Here is a 17,100-nt window from a genome sequence, read left to right on the forward strand (position 1 = left end):
TTAAGAGCTACAGCTGCTAAAGAAGAGGTTGGCAATTCAAATCCACCACCCACCCCTTGAAAACCCTATGGGGCAGTTCTACTCTGTCCTATAGGGTCACTATGAGTCAGAATTGACTCAGTACATAGGGGTTGTTTTCAGATATAAATATATTTTTAGCCCTATTCTTATAATTTACTAAGCTTGTAATAAATGATGGCTTTTTAACACTGTTTCATTAAAAAACCTATGTTTTTCTTGATATTATACTCAGCATTCCTTTTTGTTATTCTAATCAGTTTCCTTTTTTATTCTTAAGCTTCAAAACCACTTAAAATGCATATTTGGAAAAATGTCATATAAAAAGGAAAATCGTATGTTGAATTTTCTGGTATTTTTGTCGATAACTACATATATATATATTTTGAATATCGACATGTAAAGATAAATATATATTTGTCATTACATGTTAATATGCAATGACACTTGAATGATATCTTTATTTATAATGACTTCCCGTATGTGTGTTAATGAAAATGGAGCCATGAAATTTATAAATTCTTTAATGCAATTTTTCATCACAGATTTTTTTTTGACACCAGCTACATTGTCTCATGGATTCCCTGGTGGACAGGAACCACACTGCAGTGACAGAGTTCATTTTATTGGGCTTAACAGAAGATCCTACCCTTCGAGGCACCCTCTTCATAGTCATCCTGTGCATCTATCTGGTGACCATATCTGGCAATCTCAGCACAATCATTCTGATCAGAATCTCTTCTCAGCTCCATCATCCTATGTATTTTTTCCTGAGCCACTTGGCTTTGGCTGATGTAGGCTTTTCATCCTCTGTCACACCCAATATGCTTGTAAACTTCCTGGTGGAGACAAATACAATCTCCTATCTTGGATGTGCCATCCAACTTGGATCAGCTGCTTTCTTTGGGACAGTTGAGTGCTGTCTTCTGGCTGCCATGGCCTATGATCGCTTTGTAGCAATCTGCAACCCATTGCTTTATTCAACTAAAATGTCCACAAAAGTCTGTGAGCAGTTATTATGTCTGTCTTATGTAGGTGGTTTTCTCAACGCTTCTTCATTTATGATTTCCTTCTTTTCTTTATTCTTCTGTGGACCAAATCGAGTCAACCATTTTTTCTGTGATTTTGCTCCTTTAGTTAAACTTTCTTGTTCTGATGTCAGTATCCCTGCAGTGGCCCCCTCATTTTCTGCTGGCTCCATCATTCTGGTCACAGTGATTGTCATAGCCATCTCCTACGTCTATATCCTCATCTCCATCCTGAAGATGCACTCCACTGAGGGCTGCCACAAGGCCTTCTCCACCTGCATCTCCCACCTCACTGCAGTCACTCTGTACTATGGGACCATTACATTCATTTATGTGATGCCCAAGTCCAGCTACTCTACTGACCAGAACAAGGTGGTGTCTGTGTTTTACATGGTGGTGATCCCCATGTTGAACCCCCTCATCTACAGTCTCAGGAATAATGAGATTAAGGGTGCTCTCAGGAGAAAGCTTCATAGAAAAATATTTTCTTAACAATCCTCTAGTTTTCTAAGGTTTGAGGCAATAATATGCTATGAATGTAATATTAAAAAAAAAAATTTCATTTCTAAGAGCAAAATATATCTGTACATAATTAGCCCATATGGAGCTTTGTAGTATATGTAGCGGTGGACCTTCAGATAGTATATCAGAGACAATAGTGAGTTAACTTTAATAAATTAAATTTAGAATTAAGAAACACAAATTGGTTCACATGAAGAAAATCTTAATTTGCTGAAAATACTTTTTAATTTTTACTCATGTATTATCTTTCAAAAGCTATTTTATGTCACAGGTAAAGGTTACTGTACATCTAAACCTTTAAGGCTGTGTTCATTTTCAACAGGAGATTATGCTGAGATGAGTCTGATAATCCTAGTTTTGCCTTCCCTGAGTACCTTCTGAGGGGAAATAACAAAGTGGAACCAGACAGTACAATTGTTATAGACATGGAACTTGGAGAAAGCTTATCTGCTGGGGGTGGTCTTTACGGAGTCTTAAAATTCCAGCCTGTGTTTCTGGGTTCTGACTTTGGCCTTGGATATAAGGGGTCCCCAGAGTCTAAGCGGATGAGACCACCCTGGCTAACCTGTGAATTGCTCAATCAGATCAGAAGAGATGACTTCCTCTGAGAGAGTAAACTGTTCCCAAACTCATCAGGGGCTGAGCAGAGCAAAAGCAAAAAAAAAAAAGATTTCCAGGAGAATCCAGCAAACTGGTGACATTGAGTCTGAGGAAGAAACTCTTGGAGAAATTTATGATCAGGCCCATATCCTGCTCATAAAACTCCAGGGGACGGGACTGTTTGTCAGCAGAAATACTGACTGCCCCTCTGGACAGGCTAAGTTCACCTCTATATGCTGATGACTGCTACATTTATTTCTGTTTCCTGTCCCCACTTAATGATTCAGACACATATTTCCTGTTTGTATAAACAGAAACACAGGGCATGTCTTATTTAGCATTCTTTTTTTTTTTTTTTTTAGAGAAAAAGTCAAGAGACAAAATGAGAGAAGAGAACTTTGAGGCTTCCTGTTCCAGCAATTGCAGGTTTGGTCATTTTAAACAGCTCTCATGGTGAACAGAGCTAAATAGAGAGAGGGGGTTTTTTCCAAAGAAATTGGCTCACACGATTATGGGAGCTAAAGCTGTTGCTGTCAATCTATTGAGACTCATGGTGACGCCATGTGTTACAGTCTAGACTGCTCCATATGGTTTTCTTGGCTATAATCTTTATGGAAGCAGATTGCCAGGTGTTTCATCCACAGCACTGTTGGGTGGGTTAGAACTGTTAACCTTTAGCTTAGTAGCCGAAAGCAAACTGTTTGCGCCACCTAGGGCCGGAAATATTTGTAAATAACCTTTTTGCAGTCCAAGCGATTTCAACTGAACAGCCCCATAGAGTTTTCAAGGGCTGTAATCTTTATGGAAGTGGACTGCCAAATCTTTCTCCTGCTTCGTGGCTGGTGAGTTCTTACTGCCAACATTTTGGTTAGTAGCAAGTGCTTAATCACTGCACCATCTTAGAAAGAGAGAGTGGTTTTGCAAATTGGCTGTGAGGATTAAGCAGGCTAGGAAATCCAAAATCCGTATGTCAGGTAAAAGGCTGGAAATTCCAGCAATGTCTATTTACAGTGTTGAAGCTGATCCTTCTTCTTCAGGAAACCACAGTTTGCTTATAAGGCCTTCAACAGTTTGGATGAAACATATCTACATTATGGAGGGTAATCTGCTTAATTTCCAGTTAATTGATTTAATATTAATCACATGTGAATAGCTTTATAGCAACATCTAGACTAGTGTTTGTCTGAACAACTGGGCACTATTCATGTTGACATAAAATTAATCACCATAGGGCATTAATCATTTCATTCATTACAAAAATTTATACTGAGTGCTTCTAATGTATCTGGTACTATGTAGGCTATTGGAAATATAAGTGACAGACAAAGGTGTTTGCTTTCCTAGAATTAATCTTCTTGCAGTGGAGACACACCACAAAACTAACAAGTATGTGATTTGGACCGTTAGAAGTTGGAGAGTGCTGTGGAGAAAGAAAAAGCAAAGCAGGGCAAGGGAAACTGACATGTCAGTGTAGACCTCGCTGAGTAGGTAACGTCTGAACAAAGGATCGAAATAGGTGAAAACACTTCATGCCAGCTGTGTTGCTGCCTGTGTAAAAAGTGAACACACATAACACACATACAATTGACGTTTGAGGATTCTGTTCCAGCAAGGGCAGGCTTGGTAATTTTAATCAGCTCTCACGATGAATACAAACTAAAGAAAACTTGATAAAATATTAAATACATCATAAAATCACATTCGAGCTTACAGGCTAATAAGTGAGAACCCAGATAAACTGCGATTACCCAGAGAGGTGAGCTCAGCACTCAAAAATGCTTTTTCAAGGAGGAGATTTGAGAAGAAGAAGAAAAAGCTAAGAACTGGGGCTGTGGATTTAGTATTTTTGTAGGGAGAGAGGCAGAAGTCAAAGCCTAGGGCATGTCCAGGTGAGAAATGTAATTCATACACCTCATATACACCGTGATGGTAGGGAGAAACATGAAGTAAATAAGCCTTTGTATACATTTGAACCCTGGGAAATCTAGGGAAAGTCAAGCCTGGAACTTGGGTTAAGGTGGTCTAAGACAAGGTGACTTGAATAAATACATGAACATCCTACCTGGAGAAAGGTCTTCTTTCCAAGCCTTTTTTTTCCTGCCAATAATTACGACCATCAAAGAGTGAAAACTAATTGCCAGCACAAAAGAAATCAAGAGACTAAACACGGGAACTAGAAGGAACAACAGGCCACAGAAATGGAATCACTAAGACTAAGATAAGTGAATTAACAGACTGAGACTATAATACTGCTAAACTTAAAGAAATAAAAGAAACATAGAAATAAATACTATCAACTCAACAAAATACTAGCAAACCAAATCAAAAAACATAGTAAAGGATTATACACCATGATCAAGTGAGATTTATCCCAGGAATGCGAGAGTGGTTCAATATTAGAAAATCAACCAATGTAATACAGCAAACTAATAGAACAAAGGAAAGGACCACTTGTTCACCTCAATCAATATAAAAAAGGCATTTGAGAAAATTCAACACCCTTTCATGATAAAAACACCAAACAAGATAAGGAATATAAGGGAAATGAGTTTCTTTGTGTAGCCTTTTGCCTTGCTTCCGTATAAGTGAGAGCAAGGAAGAAATCAGCTTGGGAGATTTTTTTTCGTGGGCACTAAGGAGTTGTTATAGTTTCTTTTGCTATACTTACCCAAGGAAGAAGCCAGTCCCTGCAAGCAGAAGATATTAATTATGCAAATAGAGTCACTTGAGAGAGGATTGGTCAGTTTAGTCCCCTGAGGAGACTGGTCAGTTATTATGGAAACAGCGTGTATAAAATGTACCCAATTGATTGAGCCACTTGCCTATATAAACACCCATCCCTTAAAGGTTGAGGGGATACCTCACTACCATCAAGAAGAGCCTGAAGTGAAGTGTATCTTTTGGACATGGGGTTCCTGTGCTGAGAGCGTCCTAGACTCAGGAGACTGAAAGAGCTGTAACACTGAAGACCAGCATGAGATGGCATGGTGGGCTTCCTGGCTCAAGGAGTGAGGTAGGTACAGTGCACTTGCTGACCCATGGAACAAGGGAAATGAGGGCCTTCAGGTAGGAGGCTTGCTGTTGTTGTGGGGTGCCTCCAGGCACTTGTTGGTGGAGTTAATAAGTTCTAGGACAGGCCTGAGCAGAGGCAGAGTCCAGGCCCGGGGGTGGGGGGTGGGGGAGGTGGTGGGGCGGACAGAGGCCAGGGCAGCAGGGGTAGAGATAGAGGCCATACCCAAGCCTTGATAGTGTGGGCCTGGCATCAGCGGCTGAGGAGAAGCTGTCCTGATTGAAGAACTATATCCTGAGTTATTTCTGTTGCTTCTCTGTATGTGGACTTTAAACCTTAAAACTGAGGTATTGGCATAACTGAAATGGATGACTTCAGGCCTAAATTAAACGTCCAGTTTGAATTAAACTGAAATCTTCACTTCCACTGTTCTAAAGAGAAAATTCAGCCTTTTTGTCAAAATTAACTACTTGGTACACAAAGGGCGCAATAGCAGATTTCTGGCTCAGATGAAGAATTATATGTTAAAGGTGTTTACTAAGAGTGTTTATTCAGCTTGTTCTTAAAAGGATGCCTATCTCAAGCATTTCCATGGAGATTAGAAATGGGATTAGAATTGATAATGTTAAGATGAAGCCTGTAACTGTTTTATAACCCTGTAACCAAGATGAAGTAAACGTCAGTTAACCAAGTCTTAATCGAGCTACATCTTCACTCAGGGAATCTTCTGCTCCATTTCTGCTAACTCTTTGTAAACCTGTAACTAGGTAAAATCATAAGCCTGTTACCTTAATATGGGGAAAAAGGCAGGCATACAGCTGTAATTAAAATTATTCCCACAGCATGCCTTGTTAAACAAACCTCAGGATGTAACAATCTCAGAATGGAACAAAAAGACTTACTGATTATAAGAAGAATGTCTTGGTCAAATATGTCAGAGAGGTTAGAGATTAATATTAGGAAAGCTTGTAGCTCAAGAAAATCCTTGTAATTTTTTGCCACGTAATCCTCTCTACCCCCATCTGCACTCATTTGTTTGCTCCACTTGATAAAACTTCACCATTCTCCTTACAGTTTGGAACACATCACAGAATCTTGCCTGAGTGCTTGTATGTTTGCCCGTTTCATGAAATGTTTTATCCTTCAATAAAACTCTGTTTTTATTTCTTAAAAAAAAAAAACCCAAACCCATTGCTATCCAGTCAATTCCAACTAGCAGAGTGTAAATCTGGTTTTTTATCATGACACTTCCAAGTTAATCCTGATCCCATGTTACTTCCTTAAGAAACCGTGTAACTGTGAGTATGGCCTGTGAGTTGTGTGTGGTGGTTGCAACAATTTATCAAACCCAGCAGAGAAGTAGAGAGTGCAGTGGGGAGGACAGCTGGTGTCAGAATTAGTAGAAAGTTTGAAGAGTGGAAGTGTGTCTGACCTCAACCTCATATGAGTCAGCTTTGTGCTGATGCTGATTCTCATCCTCCCTGAAGTCAGACAAGGTCCGACAATGTTGCTACCTCACTGCAGAAGGTGAAAGGCTTGTACATAAAACAGTGTAGGACGTTACTCAAAGACATTAAAAATGACCTTAATAAATGAAAGGACAGTCTGTGTTCATGGATTGGAATTCTTAACATAGCTAAGATATCAATACTACCCAAAGCAATCTACAAATTCAATGCAGTCCCCATCAAAATTCCAACAGACTTTTTTTTGCAGAAATGGAAACCAATTCTCAAATTTATATGGAAGGAGAAGGAACCCCGAATAGCTAAAGCAATCTTGAAGAACGAAGTCGGATGATTCAGGCTTCCTGATTTCAAAACATACTGTAAAGCCACAGTAACCAAAACAACCTAGGACTGGTATAATGATAGACATACCGACTAACGGAATAGCATTGAGAGTCCAGAAATAAAATCATACATCTGTGATCAACTGATTTTTGACAAGGGTGCTAATCTATTTAGTAGGAAAAGAAGCTCTTCAATAAATTGTGCTGAAAAGATCAGATTTCCATGTGCAGAAAAATGAATCAGAGCCCATGCCTCATACTATACAAAAAATAAAATAAAATAGATGAAGAACCAAAATATGAAACCATAAAATTCTTACAAGAAAATATAGGGGCACAGCTACAGCATGTACTTCTTAATGATGGATTATCATATATGACAGCAAAAGGGTCACTGAAGAGGACTTTCGGATGGCTTAAAAATACATGAAAAGATGCTCAAAGTCATTAGTCCTTGTCATTGTTAGTTGCTGTCTACTTGCTTATTAGTATTTGTGTAGAATGGGGTGCTGGGCCATTATTTTTCTTATGAGCCACTTTCCCACTTCCGCCATGGGGAGCATCAGGGGGACTTTATAAATTGAGGAGTAGCAAGAGAATTACATTGAGTCTTTGGGTGGAAGATACTAGCTTCTACCATCATCTCCCTGGTCACATGAGCCACAAACCGGTAGTCATCCTTTTGAAGACTGTCTTATTTGGAAATCATGCATAACTTTTTTACTTCATAGTTCTCAATCTATACAACTTTTAAGGTACTTATTTTTAAAAACTTTTGCTAGAAAAAATATGTACGTCTTACATAATTTTGTTATAAAAAATTCAACTTCACATGGTGTTCTACCTCATATTCCCCAAGGTATCAAACAGAATTTCTTACTCTCACTACCAAATACTTACGAATTGAACAAGCTGCACGAATGAACATAACGTTACCTTTTTTATATGTGAACTTTAGTCTGCCTTAAGATTAAATATCAAAGTAAATTAAAAGCTAATATTTAGTTATGAGAAATTTATTTTATTGTATACCAATAATTGCCAAATGAAAGTGCACCAACACCTACATAGAAACAAAAATTAAAAAAATAGGCCGCTTGAGAATCGACAGAACCCTAAGGCTGGTTGGCCTGTGGGATTTGAACTGCTCAGTCTCCCCTGGAGAACGTGATGATGATCTTTAGTGCTTTGAATTCACATTTGAATCTTCAGAGATTTATCCCCAAAGGCAAACAATAATACAAAGCTAGAAAGATTGCATGGCCGCTATATAAATACAGTGACTTTGGATTTATTACCGAAAGATGAATGAATTATTTCAAGAGGTAAGATTTCAGCATCTGTGAGTGAAACTGAGTGGAAACCCTGGTGGCATTGTGGTTAGGTGCTACGGCTGCTAACCAAAGGGCTGGCAGTTCAAATCCACCAGGGGCTCCTTGGAAACTCTATGGGGCAGTTCCACTCTGTCCTATAGGGTCGCTATGAGTTGGGATCGACTCGATGGCACTGGGTGTGTGCTTTTGGAGTGAAACCGACGCATTGTTTATAGTTTACCGTTGAGAACACTTTGCTCTCTAAGATTGTGTCTGTGCTCACAAGCCATAGTTGGGTAACCTGGCCGATGTAATCAAGCAGTCAGCAAGCAAGTAAGTTTGAATTCACTTAAGTTTCCAGCCAGGCTAGTGTGAAAAAATGAGCTTAATTCAAATGACCAGGACTCCTTATTTATCCACCCGTTTGTAAGTCCAGAAACTCATATGATCTTTAACACTATCTACACGTGACATTCACAGTGTTAATATATTCATTAGCTTCTATATTCTTTGGGGATTTATTTTAAACATCTTTGAAGAAAGATTTACTTTATTTGTGGGTCTCAGTGCTCTAGGATCACAGTAAAGGAGACATAATGGACAAAGCCCGGGATAAAAAGCAAGAAAATTTGCAAATGAGAGTCAACCTGGCCATTAGCTGAGTGATCCTCACTAAACTTTATAATTTGTGAGGTTACACTTGATTCAACAGTATATTATGTCGAAAATAATATATCATTCTATGATACTCCAATTAGAAACATTGTTACGGTAGAAAAGGATTTTATTTTTTTGAATAATTGTACTTTAATTACATCCTGGTATCAGTCATATAGTGTTTTGTATGCCGATTAGATTGATATTTCACACTCCTTCATAAAGCAATATTTTAACTACAAATATTTAATAAATTTACAAAAGGTGACTATTCCCTAATTTGAAATTCCTGTGTTGTATTAATATCAAGAATAAATGTATTTCTCCCATTAGCACAAGTTGCTTAAACTCCTCATTCTCAGTCTTCTCATGTGAAAAATAAGGATAATAGAAGTAGGTAACGTCACGAAATTCTTGTGAGAATTTGAACTTATGTAAAATGTTAAACATAGTTCTTAGCACAAAATAAGCTCTGAATGAATGTTGGTTCTTACTTTGTTGGAGGAAAACCCTACTTCACTCATTCGGGAGGGAAATAAGAGTTTCTAAAATTAGGATTAGCAAGAGAATTAAGATAAGATTTTTGTCTTCAGATCAACAATACCCGTTTACCATGACTATCCTTCCTACGGAAACCCTGGTGGTGTAGTGGTTAAGTGCTATGGCTGTTAACCATAAAGGTCAGCAGTTCAAATCCACCAGTTGCTCCTTGGAAACTCCATGGGGCAGTTCCACTCTGTCCTATATGTTTGGTGTGACTCAGAATTGACTCGATGGTAACTTTTTTTTCTTTATCCTTCCTATACTGTAAATTACTCCTCAGAAGGCAACCCTTTGAGGCATTGACAGCGACTGAAAGACTATTTCTTATTTGGAATTCCTCCAAACCTCTTTTTACAAGTTACCTATCTATACAATTTTCAAGATGTGTATTTTCTAACTTTTGCTATAATAATTATCCTACATGTCTTAAAAGTTCTTGTTATTTAAAATTCAACTTTGCATAAAGTTCCACCTCATGTTCCCCAAGGTACTTCAATGACTTGTCTTATAAATATCAGGAAAAATTTTCATCAATGAACAACACAGAACAGAAAAAGCTAAGCTTTCGTTTTTATATCTGAAGTTTAGCACTGAGTATCCCTTAATCAGAAACCCTGGTGGTGTAGTGGTTAAGTGCTACGGCTGCTAACCAAAGGGTCGGCAGTGTGAATCTGTCAGGTGCTCCTTGGAAACTCTATGGGGCAGTTCTGCTCTGTCCTATAGGGCTGGCTGCTATGAGTCGGAATTGACTCAACAGCACTGGGTTTGGTTTTTTGGTTTTATCCCTTAATCAGAAATATCAAAGTAAACGTGGAACCAATATTTAGGTAGAAAACTGAAACCAAACCAGTTGCCATAGAGTTGATTCTGACTCATACGTGCCCTAAGACAATTTATATTACACTCCTCAATAATTATTAAACAAAATTTATAGGCCTGTGCATGAACATCTACGGAGAAACAAAAGAATACATTGACCACTGGAGAATGTACAGAGTCCTGTGAGGACCGCACCTGCTCAGTGTGCACTCCAGGACGTGGTAATGCTCCACGGTGCTTCTGAATTCACAGCTGAATCTCTAGAATCTTCAGAGATTTATTCCCAAAGGCAAACAATAATAAATGATAATCTATGTAACCACAGTTACTTTAGAATTATTACCAAAGATAAATGAGTGTTTTTCCAAAAGTTTGTGTGTGTGTGTGAATGAATCTGAACTATTGATTTTCATTTACCATCTGAGGACACATCACTTTACAAGGCAGTCTGTACTCACAAGCCAAGGGTGGGAAAGAGGACACACGTAATCAAGCAATCAACCAGCTAGTAAGAATCTTTGGCTGAATTCCTGTTTCCACATTCAGTTTCATGTAAGTAAAAAGAGATAATCCAAGTTACCAGGATTCCATATGACCAGAAACTCATAGGATCGTTCAACACTATCTAAACAAGATATTTAGCCATTTTAAAAAAAAAAAAAAACCCACTGCCATGGAGTGGATTCTGAGATGCATTGGGTATTTATTGTTAGTAAATAGCTTGGCAGATAAACATACTCTGCTTGTGGGTCTGAATGCTTTTAACAGCGGACAAAGCTCAGAATATAAAGCCAGAAAATTTGGAGATGTGAGGAAACCTAGCCCACTAGCTGGGTGATCCTGGGTAAACTTTTAAAATTTTTAGGTTGTACTTTTTTCAGCTGTACACAGTGTGTGTGGCTTAAAACATTGGACAGCAAATAGTCCATGGTCCCACGGTGTTTCTTTTTTCTAATAGAAGGCAGCTCTCCTTTTATTTATTTCCCCCTAATCATTTTAATGGAGCTCGGTTGGACCAGTAGTTAAGAGCTGACTGCTAACCAAAACATCAGCAGTTCAAATCCACCAGCTGCTCCTTGGAAAACCGATAGGGCAGTTCTACTCTGTTCCACAGGGTTGCTATGAGTAGGAATTGACTTGCCTGAAATGAGTTTTATTATTGTTTTTTTTAACAGATTTAAAGACCCCAAATTCAGAGTCTTGCAGCACTGGACAACAAGTGGGATACAGGTAGGTGAATCAGAGGACATGGCTCTGGGCTGGGCTCTTGAGTATAGTCATACAGTGGCTGAGGCTGGGGTTGCGGGGGGCCTGAGTTGCTTCTACTATTCAGGCTTGCAGAACAGAGGGTGGGGCTGGGCGCCTCTGCCCTCTCCCCTCTTCATTCCCTCACTTCCCCTGGATTGGATCCTACCACCACCGGTTCCACTGCTCTCTGCCTGCAGTTCCAGGAGCAACAGCAGTGACAATAGCTGTGACGAGGACGACTGGAAGCTGGCTCCCATAAGGTTTTTAACATGGTGTTAGCATAACGTCCAAATCACATAACATCCTGTTTCACAGAACATATCATGGGAACCCTGGTGGCGTAATGGTTAAGTGCTACGACTGCTAACAGAAGGGTCAGCAGTTCAAATCTCCCACACGCTCCTTGGAAACTCTGTGGGCCAGTTCTACTCTGTCTTATGTGGTCACTATAAGTTGAAATTGAATTGATGGCACTGGGTTTGGTTCTCATTATCATGGACCGATGCATACTTGTATTATGTTGAAGACAACAAAAGTTGATTCTACAATGCTCCAATTAGGAAACGTTATTACTGTAGGAAATGATTATTTGTGTGAATAAATGCACGTTACTAATGTCCTGATAAAAATAGTGTTTTGCGTAGTAATTAGACTAATATTTCAAACACTAAGTAGTCCCCGATTTATGAGTTACAGATGAACCACACTTAGGACTGTTTTTGTTTTTTCTTTATCTTATTATTAGTAATATGTACTACATACAATGCTGCAGGGCATAATTTGCTGATGTTTTCATTCTCAAAAGTTCACTCAAAGATGTTCAATGTTATGATTTACTGTTTAAAACACTGCTGTATAGAGAGCTATGAAAACTGAAAACAAACAAACAAAAAGAAGTATTTGATTTGCCTCAGAACCAATTTACACAGGGTTTCTCAGAATGGAAACTGGTCAAAGTTGGGGGCTATCTGTACTTGATAAAACAATAATATTTTAATTATAAATTGAATACATTTAAAAAAGCTGACTCCATTCATCCCTAATTTGAAACTCCCTTCAGGTACTATTATCAAAAGCAGTTGCATCTCTATTCGTTTTAGATGATCTTATTCAACCAATAAACCAAAAATCAAACCCATTGCTGTGGAGGTGATTCTGACCCATGACGACCCTATAGGACAGGGTAGAACTGCCCATTGGTTACCGAGAAGCAATCAGTATATTTGAGCTGCCAACCTTTTGGTTAGCAGCCTAGCTTTTAGCCACTGCACCACCAGAGCTCCATGGTGACCCACAGACATTGTAAAATATATTAACTAACTAGTCCTTATATATGAGCTGTGAAAATCCTTAAAGGATAATCTAATATCCATCTATTGGCAACTGTGTTGGATTTTGAGGTATTATTTAACTTCATTTATAGAATAGTTACTAAAGAAATGTCAGGCTTGCTGGCCTTCACAATTTGACTCCCCACTTGCTATATACCCTTGCGCAAGTTACATAATCTCTTTCGCTCGGTTTCCTCATCTACAAAATAATAATGACAGCATTTAGTATTATTTTATAGAAAATGGAACTATGTATGGTGGTGCAGTGGTTAAGAGTTACAGCTGCTAACCAAAAGGTTGGCAGTTCAAATCTAAAACTCGCTCCTTGAAAACCCCATGAGGCAGTTCTACTCTGTCCTATAGGGTTACTATGAGTCAGAATTGACTCAATAGCAAAAGGGTTGTTTTGATTTTGGATATGTGTATATATATACACACACACACACATATATATATATACATACAGATATATATTATATATATATAAATCTTAGCCATCTTCTTATTTATTAAGCTTGTCATTAATCATAGCTTTTTCTTAAGTTTTCATTTACAATCCTGTATTTTGTTTGGAATTATACTCACCAGTCTTTTTGTTATTCTAATCAGTTTCTATTTTTTTATGTTTTAGCTTTAAAACCACTTTAAATGCATTTTTGGAAAAAAACATGAAAAAGAAAATCATCATATGTTGAAATTTCTGGTGTTTTTGCCAATGACAAAAATGTGTGTGTATGTGTGTGTATATATATATATATATAATTGCATATGAACAGGTAATGACAAATATATATTTGTCATTACCTGTTCATATGCAATGACATTTGAATGATAACTTTATTTATAATGACTTTCCATATATGTGTTAATGAAAATGGAGCCATGAAATTTATAACTTCTTTAATGCAACTTTTTCATCACAGATCATTTCTCATACCAGCTACATTGTCTCATGGATTCCCTGGTGGATGGGAACCACACTGCAGTGACAGGGTTCATTTTATTGGGCTTAACAGAAGACCCTACCCTTCGGGTCATCCTCTTCACGGTCATCCTTTGTATCTATCTTGTGACCATATATGGCAATCTCAGCACAATCATTCTGATCAGAATCTCTTCTCAGCTCCATCATCCTATGTATTTTTTCCTGAGCCACTTGGCTTTGACTGACATAGGGCTTTCATCCTCTGTCACACCCAATATGCTTATAAGCTTCCTGGTGGAAGAAAATACAATCTCCTATCTTGGATGTGGGCTCCAACATGGATCAGCTGCTTTCTTCGGGACAGTTGAGTTCTTTCTTCTGGCTGCCATGGCCTATGATCGCTTTGTAGCAATCTGCAACCCACTGCTTTATTCAGCTAAAATGTCCACGCAAGTGTGTGATCAGTTATTCTCTGTGGCTTATGTAGGTGGTTTTCTCAATGCTTCCTCTTTTACCATTTCCTTCTTTTCTTTATTCTTTTGTGGACCTAATCGAGTCAACCATTTTTTCTGTGATTTTGCTCCTTTAGTTGAACTTTCCTGTTCTGATGTCAGTATCCCTGCACTGGTCCCCTCATTTTCTGCTGGCTCCATTATTACGATCACACTGTTTATCATAGCCGCCTCCTATGTTTATATCCTTATCACCATCCTGAAGATGCCCTCCACCCAGGGCCGCCACAAGGCCTTCTCCACCTGCACCTCCCACCTCACTGCAGTCACCCTGTACTATGGGACAGTTACATTCATTTATGTGATGCCCAAGTCCAGCTACTCTACTGACCAGAACAAGCTGGTATCTGTCCTCTACACGGTGGTGATCCCCATGTTGAACCCCCTCATCTACAGTCTCAGGAATAATGAGATTAAGGCTGCTCTCAGGAGACAGCTGGGTAGGAAAATATTTTCTTAGCAATACCTCTTATTTTGTAGGGTTTGATGCAATAATATTCTATTAATGTAATATTAAAAGAAATTTGGTTCCTGTGAGCAAAATATATTTGCAAATAATTAGCCATATGAGGCTTCACGGTATACATGGGGGTGGATTTTCAGACAGTAAATCTTAGACAATAGTGAGTTAATTTTAATAAATTAAATTGAATTTCAATTTAAGAAACACAAATTGGTTCACATAAAAAAATCTTACTCTACTGAAAATCCTTTTCAAGTTTTATTCATATATGATTTTTCAAAAGAAATTCTATGTCATAAGTCACAGTTATTGTACTTACAAACCTTTAAGGCCATGCTCATTTTCAACAGCAGATTATGGTGAGATGAGCCCGATAATCCTGGTTTTGTCTTGACTGAGTACCTTCTGAGGGGAAATAACAAAGTGGAACCTGACAGTAAAACTGCTGTAGACATGGTGCTTGAAGAAAGCTTATCTGCTGGGGTTGGTCTCTATGGACTCTTAAAATTCCAGCCTGTGTTTCTGGGTTCTGACTCTGGCCTTGGATATAAGGGGTCCCCAGAGTCTAAGAGGATGAGACCACCCCGACCAACCTGTGAATTCCTCTATCAGATCAGAAGAGATGAATTCCCCTGAGGGAATGAACACAACTCCCAAACTCATCAGCGACTAAGCAAAGCAAAAGCAAAAAAGGATTACCAGGAGAATCCAGCAAACTGGATGACATTGAGTCTGTGAGGAAGAAAATCTTGGAGGAATTTATGATCAGGCCCACATCCTGCTCATAAAACTGAAGGGGACGGGGCTGTTTCTCAGCTGAAATAGTGACTACCCCTCTGGACAGGCTAAATGAATCTCTATATGCTGATGACTGCTACATTTATTTCTGTTTCCTTTCCTGACTTGGTGATTCAGACACAAATTCAATCTTTTGGTAAATAGAAACACACAGCATGTCTTATTCCGGTTTCTCTAGAAAAACAGAACCAGTAGAGAGAGAAAAACGGAGAACATACCTTTGAGCCTTCTGTTCCGGCAACTGCAGGTTTGGTCATTTTGAGGAAATCTCATGGTGAGCACAGCTAAAGAGAGAGAGGGATTTTTCTAGAGGAACTGGCTTACATGATTATGGAAGCTAAACCTGTTGCCATCAATCAATTGAGACTCGTGGTGACACCACGTGTTACAGACTAGAATGCTCCATATGGTTTTCTTGGCTATACTCTTTATGGAAGTAGATTGCCAGTTCTTTCATCCATAGCACTGTTGGTTGGGTTAGAACTGTCAACCTTAGTTGGCAGACCAAAGCAAACCGTTTGCATCACCCAGAGCTGCATATATATTCTGGAATATATGTAAATAGCCTCATGGTGGTCAAGTTGATTTCAACTGAACTGCCACATAGAGTTTCCAGTGGTGTAATCTTTAGGGAAGTAGACTTGCACAACTTTCTCCTCCTGACTGGCTGGTAGTTCCAAATGCCAACCATTTGGTTAGTAGCCAAGTGCTTAGCTGCTGTGCCACCAGAGAGACTGATTTTGAGAAACTAGCTCACAGGATTAGGCAGGCAAGAAAGTCCAAAATCCATATGTCAGGTAAAAGGCTGAAAATTCCAGCAATGTTTACTTACAGTATTGAAGCCAAATCCTTCTTCAAGAAACCATAGTTTTCTCATAAGGCCTTCAACAGTTTGGATGAAGCACATCCACATTTTGGAGGGTAATCTGCTTAGTTTAACATTAATTGGTTTAATGTTAATCCCATGTGAATAGCTCTATAGCAACATCTAGACCAGTGTTTGTCCAAACAACTGGGCACCACAGCATATTCATGACATAAAATAATCATCACAGGGCATTAATCATTTCATTCATTACAAATTTATACTGAAGAATGAAAACATTTCCTGTGAGAACCTTTGGGACACAGTGAAAGCAGTGCTCAGAGGTCACTTTATATCAATAAATGCACACATACAAAAAGAGGAAAGAGCCAAGATCAAAGAATTATCCCTAAAACTTGAACAAATGGAAAGACAGCAACAAAAGAAAGCTTTAGGCACTAGAAGAAAGGAAAAAATAAAAATTAGAGCAGAACTGAATAAAATAGGAAACAGGAAAATAATTGAAAGAGTTAACAAGACCAAAAGCTGGCTCTTTGAAAAAATTAACAAAATTCATAAACCATTGGCCAAACTGACAAAAGAAAAACATGACAGGAAGCAAAAAACCTGAATAAGAAATAAGATGGGTGATATTACTACAGACCTAACTGAAATTAAAAGAATCATGTCAGATTACCATGAAAAATTGTACTCTA

At 38.5% G+C, this 17,100-nt stretch overlaps 2 protein-coding genes across 2 annotated transcripts; both read left to right on the forward strand.

The window, feature by feature from the left end:
- The first annotated feature begins 593 nt into the window (after positions 1-593).
- LOC135231949 (olfactory receptor 5P76-like) lies at positions 594-1,538 on the forward strand. Its single transcript, XM_064289183.1, has one exon. The coding sequence runs from the start codon at positions 594-596 to the stop codon at positions 1,536-1,538; it is 945 nt and encodes a 314-aa protein (XP_064145253.1).
- A 12,282-nt stretch (positions 1,539-13,820) lies between these two features.
- On the forward strand, positions 13,821-14,778 carry LOC100659431 (olfactory receptor 5P76-like). Its single transcript, XM_003412033.3, has one exon. The coding sequence runs from the start codon at positions 13,834-13,836 to the stop codon at positions 14,776-14,778; it is 945 nt and encodes a 314-aa protein (XP_003412081.2). The 5' UTR covers positions 13,821-13,833.
- The last annotated feature ends 2,322 nt before the right edge of the window (positions 14,779-17,100 follow it).

This window comes from Loxodonta africana, chromosome 7 (genome assembly GCF_030014295.1).
Source record: "Loxodonta africana isolate mLoxAfr1 chromosome 7, mLoxAfr1.hap2, whole genome shotgun sequence".
NCBI lineage: Eukaryota > Metazoa > Chordata > Mammalia > Proboscidea > Elephantidae > Loxodonta > Loxodonta africana.